The 23619-nt window shown below is 43.1% G+C and overlaps 1 protein-coding gene across 1 annotated transcript; it reads right to left on the bottom strand.

The window, feature by feature from the left end:
• Positions 1-4465: 4465 nt before the first annotated feature.
• Positions 4466-18108, bottom strand: LOC144791869 (gastrokine-1-like). Its single transcript, XM_078666655.1, has 6 exons — positions 18017-18108; positions 16967-17020; positions 14319-14456; positions 11020-11130; positions 7317-7455; positions 4466-4697 (listed from the first exon to the last, which is right to left on the bottom strand). Exons 1-6 carry the CDS (start codon positions 18026-18028, stop codon positions 4618-4620), a joined length of 534 nt encoding a protein of 177 aa, XP_078522781.1. The 5' UTR covers positions 18029-18108; the 3' UTR covers positions 4466-4617.
• Positions 18109-23619: the final 5511 nt, after the last annotated feature.

The raw sequence follows: 23619 nt of genomic DNA, 5'->3' as shown, positions 1-23619 counted from the left end.
GGGGCGATATTGCAGCTATGCTGCAAAACCGGCACCCTGTAACAAAAACGGCCCCCACCCTGGCCCCCCACCAGTGAAACGCCTGGTGCCCGCTACGGCCAGTCTGGCCCTGGTACTAGATTGCAGAAAAGATGCAGGCGGCACTGTAAAAAAAGAAAATGGCAATGGAGATAGGGGCAGTTTTGCCCTATTTTTGAAGATTCAGGGTCTCATTTATGAGGCCCATTGCGCCACTGGAACGTCACTTGCTGTGACGTTCCGTGGCGCAAGAGCCTACTCAATATTTACAAGGCAGCACTAAGCCACTTTTTTTGGCTTAATGCTGACTCGTAAATATAGGTCCCTTTAACGCAGTTTTCTGCGTTAAAGGGACATGCAATGGGTGTTGCTGTGGGATGTACACCAGCCTCATCCATGGCTTTTTGACACTGCCCCAGACTTACGAAAAATCGTAACTCTGTGGCAGCGCCAAAAACATATGCCTTCCCAGGGGAGGTGTAAGGGAGGCACAACAAGGAGAAATATCTATATTTCTCCTTGGTTTTCCTTTTTCTATGTGTGATTCATTCTGCACAACAATAATCATCCCTGCAACTCAGGCACCCTAGCACAATGGTGTCAAGGTGCCTGTGTTGGCGCACGGCAGCCCATTGCACGCCGGCACTGGGGAAAAGGACAGGAATGCGCCATATCTAATAGATACAGCACATTCCTGCCCTTTTATTTAGCCGTAGGGCAGCAAAGCAGGAAGGCCTGCGGCGCTGCCCCACGGAAAAACCTCATAAATGAGGCCCTATGTCTAGAGTACTTTTAGTATAACTGTAGTCCTTGGATCTTCAGAAAGTGCTTTACTTGGAATATTTGCTTTATCCTTAAAATGAACACCGAATACCATAGGTGTTCCCAGTGCACATGATCAACTACTTTTTCTGCATCCACCAGGAAAGCAATTAGAGGATGAAAAAAGACACAAACACTGAGTCTACAAAAAACAGAAATCTGAAATCCCTGATGGTATTTGTCAATACACTCGTGTTATTCTTCATTAATTATATCAGTGAGCACAATCTATAACCATTCAGTCATATTTGGAGTAGTTATTATTACTAATATTTAGTCAAATACTAGATCTGTAAGATAAAAAGATTGTTTGCCTAGTTTACTAAATAAAGTGTCCTTTTACTATGGTGGTGCAGATCCAGGTATGAAAATTCCTGATGCACTGGTTCTAATATCTTTACCGACAAAAATTTCCATAATTCTATAGGGAGGCCGTCAGAGCTGAATACTGTGACATATTTAAAATGACATGCTTAATTTCTGTTTTGATTATGGTGGATAAGAGGATTGCTTGTTATTTTATTTTATTTTATTCAAACCAGTGGAAATTACATCTCAAGGCATGCATCGTGAACTTTATCTCATTCAATACTCAGGGGTCCAGAATATGATCATAAAAAAGGATGTGCAAATGCCAACTGTTTTGCAACATCGGTCAACAGAATATCTCTCACATGCATTATTAGTTGGTTTGGAATCCAGTATTCTTTACTCCTTGGCTGTCATGCCACAACTGTGCCACATGTTTTGCTAAATTCAGATGTGTTTGTGTACAGTACAACTACATTCCTTATAGGTTTTTCAAATATCTAATGTAATATGTTTTTTGGAATGCCGACAATTATTTTTAGCTTAAGTCCTTCATATCACCTCATTTGGTTCCTCTTGGTGTTCTGAAAATTCAATTAGTTACAAGTGTCTGCCTTAATCTGTCTGCCTGCCACATATGTTTACAGAAAGTATGCATTTTGGGAATTGTTCCTCATAGAAAGAATTATAGGAATTCCAAGTTGAAAAGATATGTGCTCAATCATCGTTTCTCACACAGAGGCCCACTGTTGGCTCCTTAAACTAAATTATGAGTTCATGCTCTAGAATTAGGGGTATGAACAATGCCTAAAATGTACTTCTCATTGCAGGACCAAATCCCCAATTGCCAAGTTATTTATAGAATGGTGAGCTCAATGTCTTGTATTTAAACTTTTAAGCCTTTTGTAAGAGTGATTTTTCAAAAAATGAAATCAATTCTTGAGAATTAATTGCTTCATTGATAATACAAAGTACAACCCAGGATATTTGTTTTCACTTTAGGAGCAGCACCAGATAGACCCATATTCTGTATAAATGATGTAACTACTGTAATATATATATGGTGAAGTAATTTTTGCATCCTCAGTCTCTAATTATGGAAACTTAGAAAGATCCTCGCTGTAAGATCTGTCTGTACTTGTGACTATTGTACACCTACACTCTGACTCAAGTGCTCCAATTAAGTAATAAAAAAATTAAGCGTTACAATTTAATCTTGACGGTCTTAATGCCTCACACATCCTTCGCTGGATGCCTGGCCCCCCTCAAACACAGCAATACAAAAAGATCTGGACCCTAGGCCAATTGGTACAAGTAGGACCTCAGACTTATAAAACGCCACTGCAAAAAACTGGAGCACAAACGGAGAGTGAGCCAGGATAATGCAGACAAGAGCACTTTCAAATCTACCTTGAGACACTATTCCCAAATGGCCTGAACTGATTCAATGCCAGCACCAACAGAAAGAAAGAAATATTCACCATTGAGGAGTTCATCTCTCCAATTGTCGCTTCCAACTCCATTACCCTATTGCAACAATCTCTCTCAATTCTTCACCAACTGAATCACTACCATTCACAGCAATGTTGACGTGAAACCAGACCTGACAGACCTTGCCAAATGCCTGCTGATCTTATCTAAAGAACCAATACAAACCATATGGCCCATAACCACCCCAGAAGAAACCACCACCACCATGAAGTCCATCCACTCAGGGACCCCATCAGACCCCTACCTGCACCACACCTACTTGAAATGATTGCAACCCGTCAGTGCCATGCTAACAACAATTCAGAATACATCCACCTCTTCTGTGACCTTCACATATGCTGGAAACAGGAAACTATTTTCCCATTACTAAAGAAACCCTTGGCCGACCCTTCAAGGCTAGCCAAGAACAGACGATCTCCCTGCTTCCATTCTGTGCCGAGGTCTTACAGAAAATCATCACAGATGCCCCCGAACACCTCAAAGACCCCCACCCCCCCTAAACACCACTCAGTCTGCTTTCAGACCCAACTACAGCATGGAAATTGCCCTCATTGCCACCGAGAATGACATATCCATGACTAGACGGAGGAGACACAGCGGCCCTCATCCTCCTGACCTCTCTGCTTGAAACGGTCTCCCATCCCATTCTCATACAACACCTACACGACATTGGTATCCAAGGACATGCACTCCGATGGATTTTCTCCTTCCTGACTGGACGGACCCAGTCATTTAACCAGACGCCATATACCTCGTACGACCGGGACCTCATTTGCAGAGTTCTGCAAGATTAATCCCTGAACCCGATCTTCATAGCATACATGGTCCCTATGGTGAGCATCATTCACTCTCATGACATCAACGTCCTCTCCTATGCCAATGACACACAGCTCATTCTCTCCCTTACAGATGAGACGCTCAGTAGCCAGATCAAGTTCGATGCCTACATGATAGAAATCGCCCACTGGGTGAAGTTAAACTGCCAAAAGATGAACATCAACACAGCTGAAATCATGATTTTGGGGAAGAGCACTTCTCTGTGCGACTCCACCTGCTGGTCTACAGAGCTAGGACCGACACCCACTCCAAGAACCGCAGGATTTTTATCAACAGCAAACTGAACATGACCACCCAAGTCAACACCGTCACCGCCTCATGCATCCATACCCTGGAGATGCTGAGAAAGATTTTCAGCTGGCTTACAATCATCGCCCAAAAATCCGTCCAGAACACCCTCATCACAAGCAAGTTGGACTATGGGAACACCCTCTATGATGGGATCAACAAAAAACTCACCCCAAGACTTCAGACCATTCAGAAGTCAGCAGCTAGAATCAAAGTAAACCCCTCACAGTGCATTTGTATCGCACCACACCGGAAGGAGCCCAGCTGTCTCCCCTTACACAAACTGACACATTTCAAACTCCTCACCCAAACTTTCAAGGATCTACATACCACTTGCCCAGAATACCTCAACAGTTGCATCTACTTCCACAAATCTTCCAGACACCTCCACTCATCCAGACTCCTACTTGCACATATTATACGCATACAGAAAACCAGATCTGGGAGTCAAGCCTTCTCCTAAATTGTACTTAACATGTGGAATGTCCTAGTACTGCACATTAGAGCCGCCTCCTCTTCACCTTTCAAGTCGTCCCACTAGGCTATAGGTTTGGCTAGACTCACACGCACTCAGTCCCAGGATACCTTCCCGGATGATAGTGTGTTCTTCAAATCTGCATAACATAATATAACAGGATAGAAGCACCCGTGTCTGCTTGTTTTTTTTCCACTTGAAGCATTCATTGACGAAAATAAAAAATTTTGGTTCATGAGAGATACTTTATTGCATGTATCAAGAGTCACAAAGTAAACAGATTGTAGGAGTTGTTTAGAAGTGGGATGACATTGTATGGGATGACTACTATAAGAAATGGATTGCTGCAGGACAGGCAGGATTTTGCACACTCTTCATTACCAGCACAAGGAGATGCCACAAATTGTGATAATGTTGGAGCTCTTGCAATCACTGAAGCCTGAGAAGAGCTCGGACCCTGGAAAAATACAAAGAAAATGTCTTAAAATATTGGTCAACAAGTGGAGTTTCGTCTGCATTCCTACATGTAAGGGTAGCTAAGCACATGACAGCACATCCTACAATGCTACAGGCAGTCAGGTAACCTTGGTTCTTGTTGCATCTGACTCAATCCTGAAAGCTAAGTCAAGCTGGAGAAGATGAGGCTTGTGTTACATAGATCTGCATAGTGAAGTCCAATGTAGCAGGGAGTAGCGGGGTTATGTCTCGAAGTGAAGAGGGAGGGTCCATGGGTGGCAGCCGCGGTCGGTAGGGGAGTACCTGCCGGGGCGGTGATGTGGAGAGAGGGAGGGGCAAGGTGGGGCTTAGTAATATATGGATAGTGGAGGTTTGCAGGTAAGTAAACATTTAAATAAATCAAACGAATTTCGTTGCGCGCACAGCATCGCATTTGGGGATGCAGTGCTCGCAACGAAATTCGTTTGATTTATTTAAATGTTTACTTACCTGCAAACCTCCATTATCCATACATTACTAACCCCCACCCTGCCCCTCCCCCTCCCCACATCACCGCCCCGGCAGGTACTCCCCTATCCACCGCGGCTGATGGGTGGGCTCAGATTTAAAGAAGATCAGGTGAAGGAGTTTGGTTTGATCATGACCCATGGCCTCACTGATCCCCATTGATTATCACAAGTATTTCAGTCTATATTACCATAATCTCTATTACACTGTGAGAGTCTGAATGAAACAGAGGAGGAACGCAACAGACTCGTGCAAATTGTAAATGTGAGCAGCCGTTGTCAATGGTTTATAATGTCAAACCATTTATTATGTGTCTTCTGAATTAAATAGAATTCCAGGGTCAAACCATGGGTGGTGGCACAGGTTTCCTCCTAGTGAACTGGGTGATTCACTTATTTCCAACAACATAGCTGAGCAGGGGACTGAGCCTGTGCCCAGTTATGTAGCAGTGAGGCATCGCCTACTGGAACCAGTGGGTGTTCGCAAATGAGCTCCTTCACGGGCACCTGAATAGGAAGTGGACCTTGTGAAAGGCAATGTGCTCTCCGTCAAGAGCTGGAAGTAGATGAGGATTGGTTACAATTACTTTGGTGACTCAGTGTCATGGACGTCGTGAAGGAGTGTCTAGAGACTGCAGCTCCTATCTGCACCTTTCCCTTTGCTAGAGTTATCACTGCCCTTGATGACCCCAGGCTGAGGGATCTTTAAGGCAGTGGCATAAACATAGAGTAAAAGAAGGGCTCTTACTGCCCTCTTGGTACTATCTGCAGTTTGCCCTCCTTGTCGTAATTCAGCCCATCAGCAGCAAATACAAAGCTGTTTATGGGCTAAGGGTCGGTCAAGGGGTTAACCATACAATGCCATCAGGGATCAAGTGCTGCCTGATGTCCATTCTGTACTTCCCAGCATTTTGGAGAATTGACGTCATGTTCAGCTGCAAACTGGTTGAAGTGTGAAAAGGTAAGACAGGATGCAAATTTGATGCAAGTTGTGAGCTAAACTTAGCATGTGGTTGGTCAGTTAATGATCAGTCTAGAAGGGCTGTGACTGGATCCGGTGCCTATGATAGTATAACAGTTGATTGGCCAGAGTTCATGATGATGAAATAATGTGTGCAAGCCTGTCAGTCTATGGGGCATGACAGGGTGCACCGAAGAGTGCAGACTGAATCCAGGCATCTGTGGAGTTCGCCAGGGGGTGGAAACTAGTGGTAGAAAAAACCTTGGTGCTTTTAAAGTTCCTAAAAGGTTACTATGACAAAAATCTCTTTGATGAAAGCATCAGTACATGGCACACAGAATTCCCAGATGAGATTTAGGCAGGGCGGAGTTGCTTCCAACCTGGAAGTCTGAATATATGTGCCATAGTTTAGAAAGGGCTCCGCATTGTCTCATTTTCACAGTGTCAGGAGTGCTGGGCCCTTTGGGGCTTTCAGTGTAGATGTGAAGCTCATACTGGGGATAAAGAAGACTAATGGCTTCCTAGTGATTCCTCATAAGCTAATAATATTCCTCCAAAGTCACTATCTTCCAAAAGAGCACAGGGGAAGACCTGAAATGCATAAACAGCAGGGTCATGCTGCAGAATTGAATGTTAGTCAATGGTGAGAACTATCAAACAAACAGCTGGAGTGCAAGATGCTGTCTTGTCATCACTGCTGCATTAAGTAGCATTGGTACTTCAATAATTTACCTTCATCAGTACAACAAGAGGGTGGAGGCACAGCCAAAATGGGCTTCTCAAAGAATGTCTAGATGTCCACAGCTCACTACAGGAATTGCAGATCTCATAATGCTCCGCATTGGCCTAAAGGGTCTTGCCAAACCAACATAATTACTAAACCGAGGTCAAGAATACCCACCAGCGAGAAAGGTCATATTCCACTCCTGTTGCATGCCCAGCACGAAAATCTGCTCATTTATTAACATCAAAAATGGATATTGCCCGAGATCATACATGAACTGCAAAGTTTAATTAGTGATGGCCACTGTATAAGGAACTGCTTAGCTGTGATCCTTCAAAACTGCAAAAATGGGCAAAGCTACAATCACAAATTCAAAATACACACAAATGTTTGGAAGTGCTTATACTTGTAGTGTTCACAGTAACGTACCTTGAGTCTCAGCGGCACTGTAGGTGGGAAGCCCTCTGCAGAGCGATTCAATATGGCTGCCAAAGTCACTGACGTCTTGAACAGGAAAGTGGATGACAGCGTAGGTCAGCTGACGTGAGGGAGGGGTGTCACCTGAGGCCTTTGGATTAAAGAGAGAGGAAACAAGTTGATGAAGAACCTTCGACTGTACTCGGTTGTGTTTTTTTCCTTTCAATAATCACATTTTGAATAAAACATAATACAAAGTGGAACTGTCAGTAGATAAAACAGATGTTAGTGCTTTATTCTTCCTATTGTAACAGGATCCATGCTAATTTGTATAAGAGTGGTCCCTGGCTGCAGTGGCACAGAGAGCAAAAAATGATAGCCTGGAATACTGCCCAAAATAATTATGTCTGAGATTGATTCAAGCATTCCACGCATCACGTTTTAGGTCTCGCCTAGGCAGCGCTTGAACTTTCTCTTCGAGACATGCTGTATTCAGGATTTGGGCATAGAGCTCTGCCCACTTTCCGCCCATCTTTTTAATTGGCCCCTGTCCTTTGTAAATCGTGGCTTTTCATTGGTCAATAGGCTTAGTAGTCCCACCTTATCTCTTCTTGTAACCTCCCTTTAAGACACCCCTTGTTACATGTGTTGTTACTCCCTAGGTTTTAATTACAGCTTCAGAGCACTATTTTCTTAAAGGGCTTCAGGCAGGACATACACTTGGTTCTAAGCAAGAACTTCTATAAATTTCCTTTCATCAGCTCCACACAGAGTACAACCTAATCCAGAATTCATATATAAATTATTTGGCACATTTCAAAGCTACTAATCGTGAATATGAACATAGCTATTTGAATGTACTCGTCGTACTGTCTTGCATGCAATGCATTATGAGTAGGGTGTATTTACCATAACTTCTGTAGGGTACAGTACCATATGTGGCCAAAAGAGGACCCACGGGACCTCTTTTGGCCACATATGGTACTGCACCATGCAACATGGCTAGGTAAAAAACATTGGCATTTATAATGCCAATAACTCCAACTCCAACAAATGCGAGAATGATTGCATTTCCAATGCAAGAGGTCTCGCATTTGTTAAAGTTAAAGCTGTTGGCATTGAAAATGACAATGTTTTTACTTTTACTTTTTTATACCATTGACAATAGTGCTATGCAAATATAATAACCCCACTGCAAATTAAAAAAAAGTAAAAAACATTATTTTTAAAAGCAACAGCTCTAAATTTAACAAAATGCGAGACCTATTGCACTGCAAATGCTTGTTTTTAGTTTTCTCAGCAGATAAAGATGGCAAAGCCAACTCACTTGCCTATTTCCTTAGCTGCTTGCAGCAACCCAGTAGTCTCATTATTCTGTTATTCCTCCTCCATTGCTCTCTATCCCAACAATGTATTTATTTATTTTCTGTATTTTTCTCCTGCAACTCCTATTGTGAAGCTGGTCTGTTCATCTACACCCCTCTGCATAAATGTTTTCATAGTCCAGCATCAGTCCTACCCTGTCTCCCAGTTCCAAAAAAGCACATCCCCTGCAATACTCTAACAGTAATTTAATTGCATCTACATAGCGGTTTCTACCACTGAAGAGGAGTTATGTATTTTTAATCTTGAGTTATTAAAATTCCTTTACTATATTACACTATAAAAGTAATAAAAGACCCTTTGGTTATCACACAACTAACAGGGTTCCTGTTTATACCCTCCTTGTTTTGGTACAAGAAATGATTTCAACTTGGACATACTATGTTTTGACTTTCACCAGACTCCTGACTCGCTTTCATTTTTCATTTTTTTCTAGTTTTATACCTCATGTTGTAAAAAAAAGTTTGAATGACCTGTTGTTCAGGTTTAATATAGATATGGCCGATGGAATTATGTAATCTACTTCCGCTGCGTTCTCCTCGTAATTATAAATTTGCTGCATTTCCCATATAATCCATCATCGGCTGCATAATTGGCAGATTTTAGCAAACAAAATGTTTCTAATTCAAACGAAAGTTACAAATAACACTGCCACACGTTTTGAGGTGCAATGTTAGACCTTTGGAAAAGGTTAAATGCTCACCTTTCACTTGTTGATTATTGCATTTAGATATTAAACTGATATTAATGAGGTGAAACATTTAGCCAACGTGCGTTAACGTTTAACAACCATCGGCAAAGCAAATAGGTCATGCCTTTGAAACCTATTGGCTTTGCCGATTGCCTATGGCGGGACTGTACAGCATCAGGAGGCTGGGCAGCATCGTAAAAATAAAAAATAAAAAAGGCTCAATTACAATAACACCATTGAACTGATGCATTGACACCATTTGCTTTATTTTTTAATTTACTGATCCAAGATGGTGGACATCATTTGGATCGGTAAATAAAAAAGAATGTTTTTGTGTTAAAGTGCAACTTAAAAAAATAAATTCAGGTGTTAGTGAGGACAGGGATAATGGAGGAGTGGGTGGAGAGGAAGGGAAAAGCAGCACTAGGAGCGGGGGAGAAGCACAGGAGGGACAGAATATGACAGAAGCACATGGACGAGATATATCTACATGGAGTGGGACTGGGAGCGAAGAGCAAAAGAGAGACCTCTAGAAAAGATATACACTCATGGATGCTTAAACAAAAAAAAATAAAAGAGAGCTACATGGAGTGGTTGGGGAGCGAAGAACACAAGGGAGACAGCTGGATAACACTTACTCTAGTGCAGTTGAGTGCTTAAAGAAATAAAAAATAATTCCCTAAAAGTGAGCAGTGGAAGGAAACAAGTAAAGAGGCTTTGCTCAAGGGGAGGGACAGACACAAGATAGACAAGGCAAGCCATTGAATAACAAGCAAATCAATCAGAGTGACAATAAAGCTAAACAATAGTAATCTGTGAGCAGGCTTTAAGCCTACTGTAAGATGTTGGTTAGCAGACAATAGACCTTTTACAATTAGTCAAATTGCACTGTCTTGTAGTCTAGACCTAAAAAATACAAAATAATGTCATAATACTGCCACAAAACAAGCTGTATACCGTTGCATATTTTGCCATTTCTTGTTGCATAATTTAGTCAAACCTTCTGCATTATTTGGTCCTCCCCTGCCACATAATTCCATTGGCCTTGAATATAGAATCAACAGTAGTAATAAAAAAAGAAAGACAGAAAACCTACATGAAATCTGGTTGAGTGTGAGTGTGGCAAGCACACAACATAAAATAACACCTATCCAGATGGGGGGTGTAAAGTGAGAAGAGTCTGGCAATTTTTGAATTGTTAGCAATTTAGATAGATGAGTTTAGCTGTCCAATAGTAGCCTTTTGCTGAGAAACACCACCCTATTGATTCAACCGATCACAGTCTACAAGATGGTGGTACCGCCAGTGTCCCTCTGTTGAATACATTACCTTGTGAACTGTGTACAATTTTGGTACGGTTAAGTGAGTCATTTAGGTTTTAATGAAGGTTCTGACAATGCAGGGCTAAAATCTAAATGGCCTGGCTCACTCTCAGCTCTTTTGGGTTTTAGGCAGCAGCAAATATTCGATGGACCTCCAACAAAAGTGTATGCTGCCCCCTCATGTCTTCCCTTTGTGCTGGGTGGGCAGAGGATCCCTCCGTTCATGCAGCCCTGACATCAACCTCTTCTCCTTACACCTAAAGTAGGTTTCCCTCTCTGCCCTGTTTTCCAGTCCACCCTTGACATGTGGATTCCTTACCTTCTTCTCCTGCACAGCCTTGCTGAGCTGTGCGAGGGTGGGGAACACGGCCTTGTTCATCTTGGTGACAACACAGGCTTTCTTCGAGAAGAGACGGGTGGCATAGAGTCCCTGGGAAGAAAAACACACAGGATAACAACATTAATTTCAGTGGTTAATCAGATGCTGCTTCAATGGTTTTTTGTTGTTTGCATATCTTTGTGCAGCACCAATTAACAAAGGGTAACATATATACCCAGCACTACACTTCTGTCCATGCAGTCTCTATGCCAAGGATACTTGACCCTCAAGGGTCAAATTCAAATGGGCATGTAGGATTCCCACAGCTTATATTTATGTGATAAGCAACTTAAACCTAAACCTGATAGACCACATTTAAGCTATGGCAAAGTCTGACACATTCTGTGTTCATAAACTTGAGATGTTAAATCATATTCTTTCCCCCTAGGATATGAGGCTATGGTAATCACTTGTCTTAGCTAGAACTCCTCACTTCTATCTGGCTTACCTAAAAATAGATTCACCTAACTTGGAGCTGTTCTTCATGCTGCTGCCAGGTTTTTATCAAGAATCAAGAAATGGGACTTTATCATCCTTCACTGTCAATTAAAGCAGGGTGAAGCTACTCCATAGGAGCTGGCTGCCTCCACTACAACACTCTGAAGCTCCAAACTCCTAACTACTTCTCCTGGAGGCTACCCCTATCAGTAGCTTCTGGTTTCCTAGGTGGCAAAGACAGAAGGGGCAAGATGTACTATTCCCATTAACAAACCTTGGATGTGCAATTTGCACTTAGACTGGTTTGCGAATGGAATTTGCGATGAGTCTTTTGACTAAAAGAGTACATCATAAATTGTCCATTCATAGGTGGTCTCAAATGATTTGCGTAATGAATATTAATCATGCAGGACGCAATTCGCCACCTCCGGTGATTCGCTGAGAATGCAGAGATGGAGACAGCAAGGAACAGCAGAGCTGCATGTGCTTTGCCGAAAGGGAAGGAAACATTTTTAAAGCAACCTGCTGCTTCTTCCTCAAGACAGACAACACAATTCCCAAATGAGACGCTGTCCCAAGGGGAAAACTTCCAGTTTGCGAATTAGTCACCATTGCACTTCAGGAGTCGGTTTGAGACTTCAAACACATCCATAAACCATTGCTATACCCCTTTCTTGTCTGGTAAATAGAGGACGGATGCCCCTTTCACATCCCTTCCTATTTGCAATTTGAAAAAGGTCGCAGAAGAGCTTTTAAAAGCTGGAAAGCCTTTTCTAATTGGTAAAATGGCTTTTGTATATTGTAAACCCTTGCAAATACATGGGACCACTTAGGCCTTTTTTAGGCACCGGCTGCTATGCACCAAGTCATGAGATGTGCTGAAGGCATGTCCATTGTAAGCCTTTTTGAGATATGGGCATGAGAAGCTCCACTGCATTAGAGGATGCATTGTGAATGCAGAGCACTTTACCAGTTTGCGTCCGGTGCACCATTTAAAAGGTGCACCAGTTGCAAACAGGGACTGTTCTCCATATTACAAAGGATGCGCTGCCCCTTGGGCAGTCATGAACTTGTGCTGCCCTGGGAGTAGCACTTTCAAGCAAAATATGGAGCTGCTGCTTCAAATCTGCTCTGTGTTTCAAAGTGCAGGCGTCATGCTGCCTGCACTTTGAAGAGCGGCGAGAGATCCCCTTGCAGGCGGGCGCAGTGAATGAAATACTTTGTAGTATTCGTATTCATAAAGCAATGCAAATGGTTATTTGCATTGCTTTGTAAAGCACATTGCGCTCCTTTGTGTTACTTTGCATCAGGTAGGTATTCCATGGGTGGTGCAAGGGCGTTCCTGTGCATCACATGCATCCACCCATGGATTCTGATGCAAACCTATATTTACAAAGACTTGTAGACATGGATTTGCACCATAATGGTGCACCTCACTGTGGCTGGCATAATGAGGAGCAATATCTTTATTTCTCCTCTTTATTTCTTCTCTGCCTGTGTGCTACAAGCAGGGAATAGCACGGAAGGATATTTTTTGTGCTGGAAAGTACCTATTTCTACATATAAACTAGCCTAACCTTAAAGCAGACACCTTTGCACTATGGTAAAAGGGTACCTAAGTATGGGCGAAATTTGCAAATTCGCGGTCCGCGAAATCCGCGAATTTGTGTTTTTTTGCGTGTTCGCGGGCCTTTTTGCGTGTTCGCTGGATTTTTTCAGCGCGGCTACCGCAAGGTTACCCATGCGGTCGTACATGGGCTAGTTACATGCTCGCGTTGTGCAATTGCGTGTTCGCGTCCGTTTTTGCGTGCTCGCGGACAAAAAAGTCTCGCGACCAAGCAAAAAAATCCGCTAGCTTGCGAATTGCAAATTTTTTGACAAATTTGCGCGATTCACGGAACGCTAATTAGTCAAAAATTCACAAATTCCGCCAGCGGAACGGATTTTACACCCATGCATTGTCAGTAGGCAGCTTCAGGTGCGCCAGCGCATTGTGAGAGCAGAATTGAGACATTTCTTTGAAGATATAGAGCAGTTTTGCTCTCATCCTTTAATGCATTGTGTGAACTCTTTGAAAATATGCCCCTTAATGTCCATCCCAGCCCAAAGTTCAGTATGAGAGCAACCATCCAATGGTAAGCTGCATAAAATGTGTAATTTTGCACAACTTACAATGCTTGCCTAAGAATATAACATACTATTCAACTTACCCCAGCTTTGCATGTGGTTGTATTTGCCTTTACATTTTAACGCAAAGTCAGGCCATACAATTTTACAAGATCTGACTTTGACGAAGAGATGTTCATGGTTTTACTGTTCCCCCTTCTTTTGCCTCCTTTGCATACATATAGGCGGTTTGGCCCACCATGATGCAAAGAGATTTTGGCTTTGCACTAGTGTAAAAATTGTTTCTGTGCATTTAAGTTGGTCAATTGCACTGTAGCATCACAAGAGTGCCAGTGGTAACATAAATATGGCACGGAGTTCATATGCAAGGTAGTCAAGTGTATTCAAGTGAGGTGCCCTATGTGCTGGATACTTATGTCACTGAAGCAAATGGACCTCCTAGATAACCTCCTAAAAATACGTTGTACCTGTGCTAATCCTATGAGTATCCCAAATAACAACAAATAGACTGGTTTGAACGAAAGCATCACATCATGGAGAACAAGTCAGGGGCAACATTTAGAATGGTAGAAAATCCTTAACCTGAGTAACATGCATACATAAACCAAGAAATGTGGCGAGATGTGCGAAGTGTGTAAATCAAGAAAACAGCATAAATCACTCTGTCACTTTACCCTGTTGTAGTCAAGGATGGAGTCCCAGGAGTCCCAGCCATTGAAGTCGTTGATGTTGGCGACGTTGTCCTGGTTGTTGATGTTCACTGTCTGGTGAACATCTCCACCAGTGTTCCCCTGGTTAGAGACATTGATATCCTGGGGAGAGAGTTAAAAGTATTTGCAAGGCCAATAGATCTCTCCTTTTTTTGGAACAAGCATTACTAAAATGTAAAACTGAAAATTCAAGCCAGTCCTTTAGAAGTTTGCAGTGCTTGTTCATATTGCATGTTCTGATACAGTAATTAACATATTTGAACTCTATGCCTGTCAAAGACAATAGATTTGAATAAATATAAATTGCACAAAAACCCTGAGCCATATTTGGTGATTGCATGCCCTACAGTGTGTTGGTAAGTTCCATTAAGCCTTTTCCTAAGACAGGCTTCAGTACCTTAGGCGATTACTACTGAGTCAAACCCAAGTCCTTTAACTACCAGGGGTAGTACCTTGAGTCAGACACCAGTTCTTGTTGAGAGCAGGCTTTCGTACATTAGGCAGTTACTTGAGGTCTCAAAGGCATCCACCATTGGCAACCCCATTCTCAGGATACTAGGGAATTATAAACGGGGCAGATGTCCTAAATAGGCATTTTTTTTAAGAAAAAAGAAACAATGTAAAAAAAAAGAGTATGCTTTAGTTTTATGCACCAATGTCATTGAGAGGGTATGATTTAAACATACAAATGTATTTTTACTTCGCTTGTCAAATACTTGCTTTCTCTGTCCGAAAAAAGTATGCCAACGCTGGGTGATAGTCATCATCTAGGAGTGCAACTACTCTATGTTCCGGAAGGACGCACCCTCTAGTTGATAGATACTACCAATCAGTGGTATGTCGAAACTGACACTATCTTATTTATATATGTACCAGCTCTTTATCTGGAGGATACAGGGAGTGGTGGAGGGAGGGAGGTGGGAGGGTGGGATTTAGGATGAAGACCGAAGCAGGAAGGGCAAGCAAGTGAGAGCTCAAAGGTTGTACAGGTAGGGAGTGAGGAAGGCATGTGGCAGAGATTCAAGGTAGGAAGCAGGCCCAGAGAAGATGTGAGAGCTTTAGAAAAGTGAGAGGTTTTATGTGAGAAATATATATATAGTATGCATGCTTATAGGGGCTTTCAATCAGTCCCTTTTAATCTTTTTGTCTCTGGTTGTGACAGTCACATTTTTTAAACCCACTCTAGCACACTAGTTGGCATATTCACAATTAAGTGAGGGAGTGCGGCGTTAGCCTTCATGGCTTAACACTGCGCTCTGCCACTTCAGAAACGCAGGGCTGCACCATATTTACAAGAATACGGTGCAGCCCTGTGTTTCACCCTGCGCTGGCAGTAATTGCAGCTGCCTAACGCCAACGCAGGCACTCTTGCACCATTGTGCAAGGGTGCCTGTGTTACACGGAAAGATTATTTATGTGTGGGAAGGTGTGCCTTCTTGCACATAAACAATCACCAATGGAGTTTTGTAGCTTTTATGTGTGCTGCAGATAGCACAATGCAGCACACATTGAAACAGCAAAAACGAGGAGAAATAAAGCATTTTTCCTCATTTCGCAAGGGTAAGACCAGGTTTTTTTAATCTGAATTTTGGTGCTGCCCCATATTTACGCCACCCTTGTAAATATGGGGCAGCGCAAAATCAATGGGTGTTGCGGTGGAACGCCCACCGCAACACCCATTGCCCTCCCCTTTCACGCTAAATACAGCATGAAAGGGTGCCTTTTTTACAAGGCAGCCTTAAGTCACGTTATGTGGCTTAGCGATGCCTTGTTAATAAGGCGAAGCTGTATCGCCATTAGAACGTCACTAAAATTGACATTGTGGTGGCGATAGGGGCTTGTAAATCTGAACCTGCATTGGTTAATCGGTCAGCTGACTTCAGCCTTTTGCTGACTTACCTGTGAGTCACAGGATTCTGCTCCTTCATAAGGGCACATCTGCCCTCAGACTAGTTCGCTTCGGTGACAGAGAGACTACTATGGCAATGTGTGCTGTCTGCACCCCCAAACAATACTTACTTTTAACCATGTTGCAATATTGGGGAGGGTCCTGCAGCCTCCTCTATCATACGATTTACAAAAACAATGTCAAAGCAAAACAAACATTGACAAATTTAAAAGGCAGAGACAGCGAACAACAAAGCCATTGGCTTTGCAAATACCTGTTGCCACTGGAGGTGGTGGAAGAGAAAGCAAACACGATGGTTGCTTAGTAGAACGAAAACCAGCATTTTACGTAAAGACTTGTTGTTTTATTTAGTGCACTCCACAACTGAACTCTCTCTTGGACCTTTAATAATATTATTTTTCGCAACTTCAGGTAAAATATTAAATTACCGCAGGCTCGTTAAAAACCCAGCACTTTGTACACTAAACCCTGCAATAGGCCTTACATCACTGAACTAGCCAACTGACAACACCATAGAGTGTATTTGCTTGACATACAGAAATAGAAACTTGGACCTAACCCTTGCACTGCCAAAGACTCAAGCAAAACCAAACAAGTTTTTTTGCTTAGGAACAAATAAAACCGCAGCACATGAAGACACATATTTGAGATTGGATGAATTAAGAACAACATCTCAGCCAATGTAAATGTTTAAAGTACTTACGTCATTGGCACCTGTGTGAGTCAAGAAAACCCCGAGAAGAGCCGCGGCGATAATCTGAAAGGGGAGAAAGGAGACATGCGAAGTTGGAGGTATCAATTTATCACATAGGGATTCTCAGCAAAGGGGCAACGCCCATAGGAGGATACACCTGTACTATGCAGATGGCTCCAGTTTGTAGCAAGCTGTTCTACAGACACATTGGAAAATTTTCCAGGTGGCCCAATGGCTGGCAGGGTTAGGGGTGGAGCTGTTGAGATGTCAGACATGTTATGTCCTGCGAGACACGTTCTAGTGTCTCGACAGGCATAGAGTTGATAGCCACTCCCCTATGGGAGTAGGCACGCTTGCACCCCCACACGCATTCCTCACAGGCATCATGAGTGACGTGAGCCTGTTAATAAAAGGGCTTGAGTGCACGTGCTTGTGGCCAGTTGAATAACGATAGCCAAGGTGTCTGTGTCAGTCATTGATCAGCATGTGGGCCTAGAACCCATAACACAAGAAGGTCCAAGCTGACCCGTTACTGACTGGCATCAGCAACCTAATGCACAACAGACCAGGGCGACTCTTTCTTGACCCAACTGCTTCAGGAAACTTATTTTTGTCATTCATTCGCTATTTGAGTTTTTACATCTGAGCCCCGGTGAGAAGTGAAACAATTAATTGAGCCAAACTTCAAATGTCCTCCATTGCCTAATCAATCGACTTGGTACGTCTCATAGTTGAAAAAGTCCCAGTCTCCAGGAATGGAGAAGCCTCTAATTACCTACGCAAAATGTTTAAGGGTCAAAAGGCGCTATGCTATTGGACTCCTAAACGTTCCATTAGTCTGCCCAAGAGTAATTTAATCTCCTCCACAAGGTTCCGCCTTCTTCTCAGGCACTAAACAGGCAAAGAAAATATCAATTCGGGAGAAAAAAGGATATGAAAAATAATGACTAGAAGATCTTGAACTATTCCTTTCTTTGCAGTCAAGGCTACATTTACATGACTGTCTCATTGTTTTCATTCCATTCTTTGAGAATTCAATAGTAAGACCCACAGACTTACCAGAGCCTTCATTCTCGGTGTGTGAATGTCTACTGAATAACGAGAGACGAAGAGTAGCTGTAGGAGCCTTTTTTATATGGTTCAGGTTCAAACTAAAACAAACACTCAACACTGTGGTAGGATTTTTGGAGACGCTCCATATCAGAGTTGCACATGAAGGTGTGAGGGGTCAGGATATCTCACTTCATTTTTGGGCCAAATAGATTACTTCAATGTGGTTCCTGGCTCATGTATAAGGGCGGTGACAGCCCACACCCTTGGCGAGTAGGTGCAGCGAAACTGGGTGCAACTGACCAAAAGAGATAATCAGCTGGAGAAAGGTTAGCTTTCACCTCAAAGCTTCATGAGTTTGGTTTCATTTAATGACAGGAAAATTGCCCAAGTGTTCGGATCTGCCATTTTGACGACAAGTGAGAGACATCCGGCCTACCACAGCCTAGCTGTGTCTCATTGTAAGGCTGAAAACTACTTTGAACGTCTCAATTTTGAGAATGGAGCTTTGCTAAAAGTGTGACACTGACAGATTGGAGCCTTATGCTCTAAGGGCCTGATTCACAAAGGGCCTATGCGCTCATGGTGGAAGCCCCACAGTCGTGAGAAAGTCTCCGCACTCAGGACGGAATTTCTTCAATGGGAATTATCATTGCAGAGATTGTGCCCGAATGTGGAAACTCAGCCCCCTTTCTCCACCACTCTGCAAACACAACTGCTACATAAAAAAGCTATGAAATTCACTGAAAAATTCAATGGTTTCAGTGTCGTTATAGTTAGGGAATAGCCTTTAAAAAATCTTAGAAATTCACTGAAAAAAACAAAGGGGGCTTTATAGTTAGGCTCAGATTTCACTCATGCAAAACCAGTGAAATTCAGCAGTTCTAGTTAGCTGAGCTAACTAAAACTCTCACCTCCCACAATGCACTGATGTCACTGAGCAGGTCATGAGTGATGCAATATGTGAGGTCATAAGCAGTGCATTACAGGAGTCACAAGTTATAGTTCGTCCAGCTAACTCTAACTGCTGATTTCCATGGTTTTGTACGAGTGAATCTGAGCCTAACTATTATATCCCTGTAACTTTTTTTTTCCCAGTGAATATGTATACATATACACCCACACACACATTACCTACTGGCGGTAGTTATAATTAGGACTAAGCCTTGGCGGAGTTTGTGGAGTTTCACGTAGCAGAACTCAGCGAAGTGCAAAACAACTCTGCCTCACTATGTGGAGCTCCGCAAGAGGTGGAGCACGTTAGATAAATGCAGTTCACTGTGATTTTCAGTGCCAGGTGCTTGTCCGCACTGTGCAATCATCGCGAACGGCACCATGCACAGCGCAAGCGGGTACTGCTTCCTTTCTGCCTCTCGAGTAGATTTTTACTTGAACTGCAGCTTTTCAATGCAAATGGACCGTTTCTCAAAGCGAGCGGTCGCAAGCATACGCGACCACTCGCAACGAGAAATATGACTGCCTGAGTGGAGAAATCTTGCCGGGAGGTTGATTTTCCACACTCACTCTCGCCAACTTGACGTTGACGAACGCATAGCGGAGCGGAGTTTTTCAGAACTCTGTGAGATCCACATAACGAGGAGTGCGGAAAAATCTGCAAACTTCACTGCCCAGACTTAGTTAGGACCTAGTTTCCATTGGAAAAGCTGTTTTTTGTTATGCTAATGACTTTGGCACCATTTTGATGAATCTTCACGAAATTTTTAAAACTAGTATGCACCCTAGTTCAGCTGCTGTTTGGGCTGTATTGGGATGATTTGTCAGGTGGGGTCAGAGAAAAAGGGGGCTTTCAAAAACGTGTTTTCCCAAAGCAATTTCCCATAGGGATTTTAGACACATTTACAGACCAAACCGCTATACAGAATTGCACCAAATTTAGCAGAAAATGAGTTCATGGTCCAAAAAGGATTCTTTTTGTGATATGGTGTAAATCTGTTCAGTTGTTTCAAAGATATTAAAGGAAAACTATATTTGTATATCTAGAGGCGCGAATCCTTCACAAATCTATCACGCTATTTTGCAAATCCAAATACCATAAGTAATGAAGTGATTAGATGACCACAACCTAAGTTTAAAGTTGTGGCTGCTGATTTATAAATCGGGGTACGGTCACAGAAGGTGAAAAATCATTAAAAATTTTACAGAAGGGGTCAGGGTACCTCTACACTATTGGGTGCAATGTAGGGGTCTGTGAGGGACCACTGATGAGTAAGAAAATGGCTAGAATTTTTCTCCATGTTCAAGTATTCGTGAACTCGCTGCAAGGCTCAGCATGCCCCCCTGTATACCATTGCAACGGATTTGGGAATTCAGTGGGAAAAAAAGACAGTTGTGCACTCAATCAGACATTCTCACACCCACTCACAGACCCACTCAGACACTCACACACCCACCCACACACAGACCCATTCAGAGACTTATGTACCCGCTCCCAGACCCACTCAGACACTCAAAAACCCACTCACAGACACTCACACGCCCAGTTATAGAACTACTCTGACACTCATACACCCACTTGCAGACCCACTCAGACAATTATGCACCCACTGAGAGATCCATTTAGACACTTTCCCCACTCAGACACTCACACACCTACTCATAGACCTAGTGAGACACTCATGCACCCACTCACATACCCACTCACAAACTCGCGCACCCACTCACAGACCAACTGAGGCACTTATGTAACCACTCACAGACCCACTCAGACACTCATGCACCCACTCACAAACCTCTCAGACACTCTCATACTCACTCACAGTACCACTCAGACCCTCACACACCCACTCATATACATAGTCAGACACTCACTTACCCACTTACAGACACTTATGCAGCCTGTCACAAACCTACTCAGACACTCATGCATGCACTCACAGACTACTCAGCCACTCACACCCCCTCACATATCCACTCAGACACTCACACACCCAGTTACAGACACACTCTGACACTCACACACCCACTCACAGATCCACTCAGATAATTATGCACCCACTGAGAGACCGGCGTAGACACCAGACCTACAAAGACACTCATGTGCCCACTAGCAGATCTAGTCAGACACTCACACCTACTTGCAGACCCACTCACACCCAGTCACAGACCCACTCAGACACTCATGCACCCTTTCAGTGAGCCTCTTAGGTATTAGACCCACTCGGACACTCACACATCCACTCACAGATCCACTCAGATACTCTCACGCCCACTCACAGACCCACTAAGGCACTTTCAGACCCATTGAGACCCTGACACACTCATTCACGGACCCATTCAGACACTCATGCAACCACTCACAGACCCACTCAGACACTCTTGTAGTCACTCATAGATCAACTCAGACACTCACATAGCCACACACAGATCCACTCAGACACTACCACACTCACTAACAGACTTACTAAGACACTCTCACACCCATTCAAAGGCCAACTCAGACACTCTCACACCCATTCACAGACCCATTCATACACTTTTACACCCACTCACAGACCCATATAAGTACTGTCTCTTCGGCTCACAGACCCACTCAGACACTCGCACACCCACTTACAGACCCACTCAGATACTCTCACAGTCCCAATCATATACTCTCACACCCACTTGACCCACTCAACCTACTCAGACACTCATGTATCCATTCACAGATGCACTCAGACACTCTCACACCCACTCACTGAGCCAATCAGACACTCACACACCCACTCAGAGACCCACTCTGACACTTTTACACCCATTCACAGACATATGCACACACTCACACGCCCATTCACAAACCCACTCAGACATTCCCACACTCACTCACAGTCTACCTCAGACACTGGCACACTCACTGGCAGAGACACTCTCACACATTAGCAGACCCACTCAGACCTTCACTCAGATACTCATGCACCCACTGGCAGACTCACTCAGGCACTCATGTACCCACTGGCAGACCAACTCAGGCACACTCACACAACAACTCAGAGACCCACTCAGACACTCACACACCCACTCATAGACCCACTCAGTCACTCACACATCCACTCACAGAGGAGGATAAAAATAATGACAGTTAAGTACAAATACATTTTCTATATCTAACTCCAGATACATTTACATTAATTAAATAAAACCACCTGGTAGGCCCATCATAGCGGCATGTGATTGACCTTTAGAAAATATGTCTAGGTATATTGACTTCTTTTCTACAAGACCATGTCAAGAGCCTGCAATCTTATGTGCAAGATACAAGTGACATTTTGCGTAAAATCCAGAATAATGGAAATCAGGATATTTACTTATTGCACTCAACAACACGTTGCTCTATACATGTGTCAGGCATTAGAATGGTATTAGAATGGTGGAGTACTTTCTTAACAATCATCCTCTAAAATAAGCACAGCATAGCTTCTGTTCTGTCTTGAAAACAACTTATTTTGCTCAAAAATCAAATATACCACAGGTCAGAGGAGTGGCAATGGGGGTCAGCTTCTCTCTCACCGACGCTTGTTTGCATATGGGGGTGGGAGGGGCTGGTCCTCAAACAGCAATATGGCCACATACTCAAAGATAAAATATTAACATGGTTAAGGTTCATTGACGATCTGTTTATAGTATGGAATGGGACGGAACAATGTGCGATGGATTTTATTTCTCAGATCAATGGTAATATTATGAATTTGAATTTTACTGCCACCATCAGCTCAGAGAAGGTAACCTTTTTAGATGTACAGGCATTCATAGTGAATAATCAAATCAAAACATCTTTATATCGCAAACAGACAGCTGGGAACACAGTTTTAATTGCCACAAGTTTGCATCCAGTACCTCTTATCCAAAGTATCCCTTATGGGGAGATGCTAAGGATTAGAAGGATATGCAGTTATAATGCTGATCTGGAAAGAAAACAGCAAGAAAGTAAGGAGAGATTTTTTGCTAGGGGCTATAAAATAAGGATAATAGATGCAGCCATAAGGAAATCTAGGCTCCAGTCCAGATTGGATTTACTCAAAGGTAGCATTAAGAAAAGAGGTAATGATGAGATGACACAGAGTACTCTAATGAAACAGCCTACGAGACTTATTCTAATGTATACAAAACAAGAAAAACAACTTAGGGGCATAATTAAACTGAATTGGCCTATTGTATTAGATGATCCAGTAATAGGCCATTTGCTACCTAAAGCTCCTTCCATCTCATACACAAAAACAGCTTCTAAGGGGGATGCCTTGGTTAAGAGCAACCCAGAAGATATACGAACGGGCTCTTGGTTGACCACACGAAAGGGCTTTTTTAAGTGTGGGACCTGCAAAGCCTGCAAGTTTGGTTTTAACAAAACCACATATCAGACAGCTTTTAGTAGCAAAGTACAGGTGATAGGTAAACACCTCACATGTAAGACAGATCATGTGGTCTACGTGCTGGAGTGCAGTTGTGGGCTCCAGTACGTGGGCAGCACGAAATTGCAGGCACACATAAGGATCTTGCAGCATACCAGGGCTATAGTCAACAAGGACCCCAGTTACCCGGTGGCAAGGCATTTTAGAGTAGCACATAATAATGATCTTAAGCTCCGGAGGAGGTAGCCGGGAGGAGAAACTGAGATG

This window comes from Lissotriton helveticus, chromosome 11 (assembly GCF_964261635.1).
Source record: "Lissotriton helveticus chromosome 11, aLisHel1.1, whole genome shotgun sequence".
NCBI lineage: Eukaryota > Metazoa > Chordata > Amphibia > Caudata > Salamandridae > Lissotriton > Lissotriton helveticus.
Note: the sequence above shows the minus strand (reverse complement) of the source record. Positions and strands in the feature narration are given on the sequence as shown.